Here is a 4,964-nt window from a genome sequence, read left to right as displayed (position 1 = left end):
ACGATTGGATGAAATTTTTTTGGGAAAAAAAAATCAACAATCCTTAAATTGATCGCAAATCTCAGAGGGACGGGAACTATTATAGAAACAGGTCTCTGATTTGTTACCAAAGTGTTATTCCATTTTCAGTATCTTGTGAATTTTTCTTTGCCTCTGTAAACTTGCAAAAGAAGTGATGAGGGGTTGCTGATGTGTGGTGACTTGACTGGGCAGCAGACAGGAATGCTTTCTCTTCTCGGCTGGTTTCAGCGGCCTTCATCACTACTCGATGAGCAGGCCCAGTCGTAGATGACCAAGGGAATGCTCACCAGTGAAAACAACACCCCCAGCCCCAAGAAGAGGGCAGCCTGGAACAATAGAAAGGCCTGGGTTATTTTCAGTGATGCAGACATTTTCCACATAAACACCTGGGGGAAGAACCAGAACTTCATTCCCTCTGCTTTCATTTCCTCTTATATTTGGAGTGATTGTGAACCATGAGAGTCTTTCTAAAATTGCATGAATCTGAATTTGCATGGCTGGTAAACTAAGAAAAACAAGGTATGCAGATCTGGCCTTTACATTCTGTTCTTTGACTTCCTGATCACCTCAGAGGGAAATTGTTCTACAATTCATTGTACAATGTATGGCTCCTTTCAAACTAATACTGTAACTGATAAAGAAAAAAAAAAATGCCCTTGGAAAATATAGAGGCAATTTCATTACTCTTTAACTGCCAGCCTAGATCATTACTGGCTGGTAAATATATGTTTGAAAAAGTAGAATGAAAGATATGTTACATTTAAAACAAAGTAGATTTGATCAAGTGAAATAAGAAATGGGTTTGTGAAGGGGTGATAAGGACCACAGGTGGATTGATGACTAAATCCAGAATCTGAAGCACCTGAGATTATACATTGCTTGGCTCTAAGAATGTCCAGTGAGAGCTCTGTAGGGAGAAGGGTGAAGAAATATCATGACAGCCACGGGGACTGGCCTGGAAACTGGAGGGAGACACAGCCAAGGAGAGGAGGCAAATGGTGGGGCTAAGCAGGTGCACCCAGTCTTACCATGATGGATCCAATCTAACTCCCAGAGGGTCCCTACATGGACAGAGCCCTATCTATTGCCATTTGGTAAACCTTACTAGCAGCTTTATTGTGGGAGTACTGTTGACAAGGCCTAGAGAAGTTAAGGGCAACAGGCCTCCATCAGTGCCAGATTTAATCTGAGTAACTTTCCTCTTGTGTCAGAAAGTAAAGTGTACCTACTCTTCTGTTGTCTAAAGCTCCTACTGGCTAGGCCTAGAGGGATTTGGGATTCACAAACTGATGAGTCATCCTGCCTGAGGATCTAGGTACTCTAGCAGGATCAGTGCTGCTTCTAATAAGTGCACAGGGATGATCCCTTCTGTCTCATCTCTCATCCAAGTCTTTTGATTCAGGTAACATATGCAATTCCAGTGCTTACACTACCTGGAAGGGCACCTGAGAAGCCTTCTCTGAGGCCAAACATAATAGTGCTCCAGAACGTACTCAAGTAGTGGCCACTTCACCCGTTTCCCTTACTGTCTCCAAGTACACCACCTTCAAGATGCCCTTGAACTTCATCAGACCTAGCAACAAGAATCGCAATATAGAACAGTAGTTTCTGAATCCAGATCTGTTGCTTCAAAGTATTTCTGTCAAATCATCAAAAGAATCTTTATGCTAACTCAGCCATGTTAATTAAGGCATTGCATGTTCCAAGGGCTAGGAATTACAGGATGAAGAATTGGACAGAAACAGCAGACTCTAAAATCTGAGTCCTTCCCTACATCAAAATCTTGCTGAAGACAAGGGGTTGCCTGCTAGGGACAAAAGCAGAACCAAACCTATTGCTGTTGACTTCTTTCTTACTCATGGCAGCTCCATGTGTTACAGATTAGAAGTGGTCCACAGCGTTTCTTGGTTGTAATGTTTACAGAAACAGTTCACCAGGTCTTTCTTCTGTGACACTGTTGGGTGCATTCAAACTGCCAACTTTTAGTCAAGGGTAAACTATTTGTGTCACCCAGGGTACCTCCCTATTGAAGACCCAGGGTGACTATATGTCCCTTCTTCTGACTGGCATGCCCTCAGAGCAAAAGCTAAGGCACTATAAGAGTACAATCTTAAAAGATAATTTGAGGAAGTAGAAAATATTCTGAAGTGATATTTTAACTTTCCTAGATGGGAGAACAACAGGGCTGCTGTCTTCCTTTGCAGCAATAGAAAGTAATATTAGATAGTAGTGATTCTTTAGGAGCTCTGGTAGCATAGTGCCTAAGGCACTTGACTGCTAACCAGAAGGCTGGCAGTTCAAACCCACCAGCCACTTCTCGGAAGGAAGGTTGGGCAATCCTACTTCCGTAGCGATACTGCCTCAGAAACCCAAAGAGGGGTCGCTGTGAGTCAGGGCCGACTCGATGGCAAATAACAACAACAACAACAGTGATTCTTTATTGGGTAAATTTAAGGAAAAAATAATCAGAGAAATTAGAAAGGCTGGCATGAGACATACCCAAACTCTTTGAGTTCCTTTATCTCCATCCTGGTTTGTAATTTTTAAGTACAGAGATGAAGGAAGAATGAAAATAAGCATATTAGCAGATGTTACTCCTGTTTAAAAAAGAAAGAAAGAAAGAATGAGGTTGTTATTATGAATTTTTAGCTCTCTAAACAGCTGCAGAGGGATGATAAGTACAAAGTCAACAACACGCCATACCTACAACTCCAAAAATATCCTTCATGGAGGGTATGAAGATGACCAACAAGTTGATAATAACCAAGAGTATGAAGGTGACCAAGATGTGACGACATAAATTAAACTTTGTTTTCTTAGCCAGTTCAAATAAAGATGAACGAACCTGCAGGAAAAGAAAACAAATATTCTGTAAGGCCAACTTGCACATTTCTCACAGAGTCATTGATTTATTCATGCACCGGACTCTGTAAAATATTTTGTAATGCCTAATGGATTCATAGATAACAGTTTTGGAAGTACAGAGTCTTGACTTAAAAAGGAAAGTATTTATGAAGTGATAGGAGTTCCTTTTTTTTGGTGATAATGGGGAATTTTGTTTGTTTTCTCTACACTTGAATGTTCTCTTTCTTGTCATGTATGATCTCGATTCAAATATTCTACCTACAGTCCTCTGAAAAAAAGAGGGACCAATTAATTAGAATTAAGATTCAATCCACCATAAAAAGTTTCTATTGAATTGGTTCCCACTCACAGCAACCCCAGGTGTGTCAGAGTAAAACTGTGCTGATCAGTGTTTCCATGTCAGATCTTCAGGAAGTCCGTCACTAGCCTTTCCTCCGAGGTGGCTCTAGGTAGACTTGAACTTCTAAGGTTTTGGTCAGCAGCTGAGCATGTTAACTATCTGTACCACCCAGGGTCATTCCACCATCACCTATGCTAATTTGCTGATCCCACTTTCTTTTCAAAGGGTCTTAACAGTCCTTGAGATTCTTCTTGGAGGCAGTGTCATTGACTCAGGAAAGTTACCTGAGTTCCTGAAAGCAGAAGGAAAGGAGAAGCCTCTGCCTATCTCAGATTGCACTGAGGCTTTCACTCACTGTGAAAAATAACACTGGTACTGTGAGGATGACAGCGACTATGACAGCCAGCCGCACGGTCAGGATGAGGATGTCATCTTTACTCTGGTACTTGTGAAGGAGGTCTGAATGCACGTTTTCTAAAATGAAGGAAAAGTAAGAAGGTTTCAAAAAGAGACAAAGTATATCACTAGCTGAATGATAGCAACCCCCACCCCTTGCCTGTCCCAGACAAAAATTAAAGGGATAGAAAGGCAATGTTCTGGGTTTCAAAGAGTCCAAAAAAATAATTTATAAAGTTGAAAAGAAAAATCCCTTGTGTGAGACAAGCTCTACTATGCCTCTGTAACTTGAGTGAAAAGCAATTTAAAGTCATCACTAGAAGATGCAACAAGTGGGAATGCTTAGTTTATACTAAATTAAACTGAGGGGCAAATTGGGATTAAAAATAGAACGTGGTTACAGAACAAAGCCCCTCTTAATGTAGTCATTGCCAATTTGGTGCTACTCTTCCAGTAAAGTCAAACAGTCCCGGTCTTCCTGGGTGGACTGCAGGCCACACCAAACTTCTTTCAAACGCTCCTCTTATCAGTACATTTCCAGTGCCCGGCTGCAGAGGCCCTTCACAAAAGTAATAAGCAGCAGGAAAGAATTCTTCTCTTCTATGCATTTATTTTATTTTTGTAAAAGCATTTAGTTTTACGACCAAAGCTGGGGATAATAGTCACTGAGAGCATGAAAACGCTACAAGAGATCATTTCTCCCAAGACTCCTTCAAGGGCTTCTAACTGCAGTGTCATGGGGAAGATTCTGAGCATGGAATTAAAATTCTAATCTGTACCAAAGAGCTTGGTCTTAGCTTTCTAAAAAGGATCATAGGTTGTAATAAAACCTCATTAGTTCCAATTTCTTTGATTCAAAATGTATAACCATTTAAAAATAGCTGAGCCTTTTTTCTTTAATTAAAAAAAAAACAAAAAAAAAAACAAAACCAGTGGCTGTAGAGTCAGTTCTGACTCATGGCGACCCCACGTGTGTCACAGTGGAACTGTGCTCCATAGGGTTTCCAATGGCTGAGTTTTCAGAGGTAGATTGTGAGGACTTTCTTTTGAGGTACCTCTGGGTGGACTCAAAATTTCCACCTTTAAATTTATAGCTGAGCACATAACTGTTAGCACCAACCACCCAAGGACTCCCAATCCAAATGAAAGGGTTTGGTATTCTGTAACATATAGGCAGGGGGAGGGTTTGCTAAGAAAAATCACAGTTTGTACAAGGTAATAATGAGACTGTACAACTAACATTAAATTATCCCCCTCTCTCTCTCCCTTTTCCCACCCTCAGCCTTATAACTCTGCAGGACCTGTGGAAACACCTTTTTTATACAAAAATTACATGTAGTAT

At 40.8% G+C, this 4,964-nt stretch overlaps 1 protein-coding gene across 1 annotated transcript in view; it reads right to left on the bottom strand.

Moving 5' to 3' along the window:
* Positions 1–245: 245 nt before the first annotated feature.
* SLC38A1 (solute carrier family 38 member 1) overlaps positions 246–4,964 on the bottom strand; it is an 85,410-nt gene continuing 80,691 nt past the window's right edge. Inside the window, exons 10-14 of the mRNA XM_007937986.1 lie at positions 4,264–4,348; positions 3,582–3,700; positions 2,725–2,866; positions 2,521–2,618; positions 246–347 (exon numbers count right to left, since the gene is read on the bottom strand). Coding sequence (XP_007936177.1) covers positions 246–347; positions 2,521–2,618; positions 2,725–2,866; positions 3,582–3,700; positions 4,264–4,348 — 546 coding nt within the window. The remainder of the gene's footprint in view (positions 348–2,520; positions 2,619–2,724; positions 2,867–3,581; positions 3,701–4,263; positions 4,349–4,964) is intronic.

Source organism: Orycteropus afer, unplaced genomic scaffold (assembly GCF_000298275.1).
Source record: "Orycteropus afer afer isolate SDZICR_OR568_19922 unplaced genomic scaffold, OryAfe1.0 scaffold00045, whole genome shotgun sequence".
Classification (NCBI taxonomy): domain Eukaryota; kingdom Metazoa; phylum Chordata; class Mammalia; order Tubulidentata; family Orycteropodidae; genus Orycteropus; species Orycteropus afer.
The sequence above is the reverse complement of the archived record's forward strand: the minus strand, read 5'-3'. Positions and strand labels throughout refer to the sequence as shown.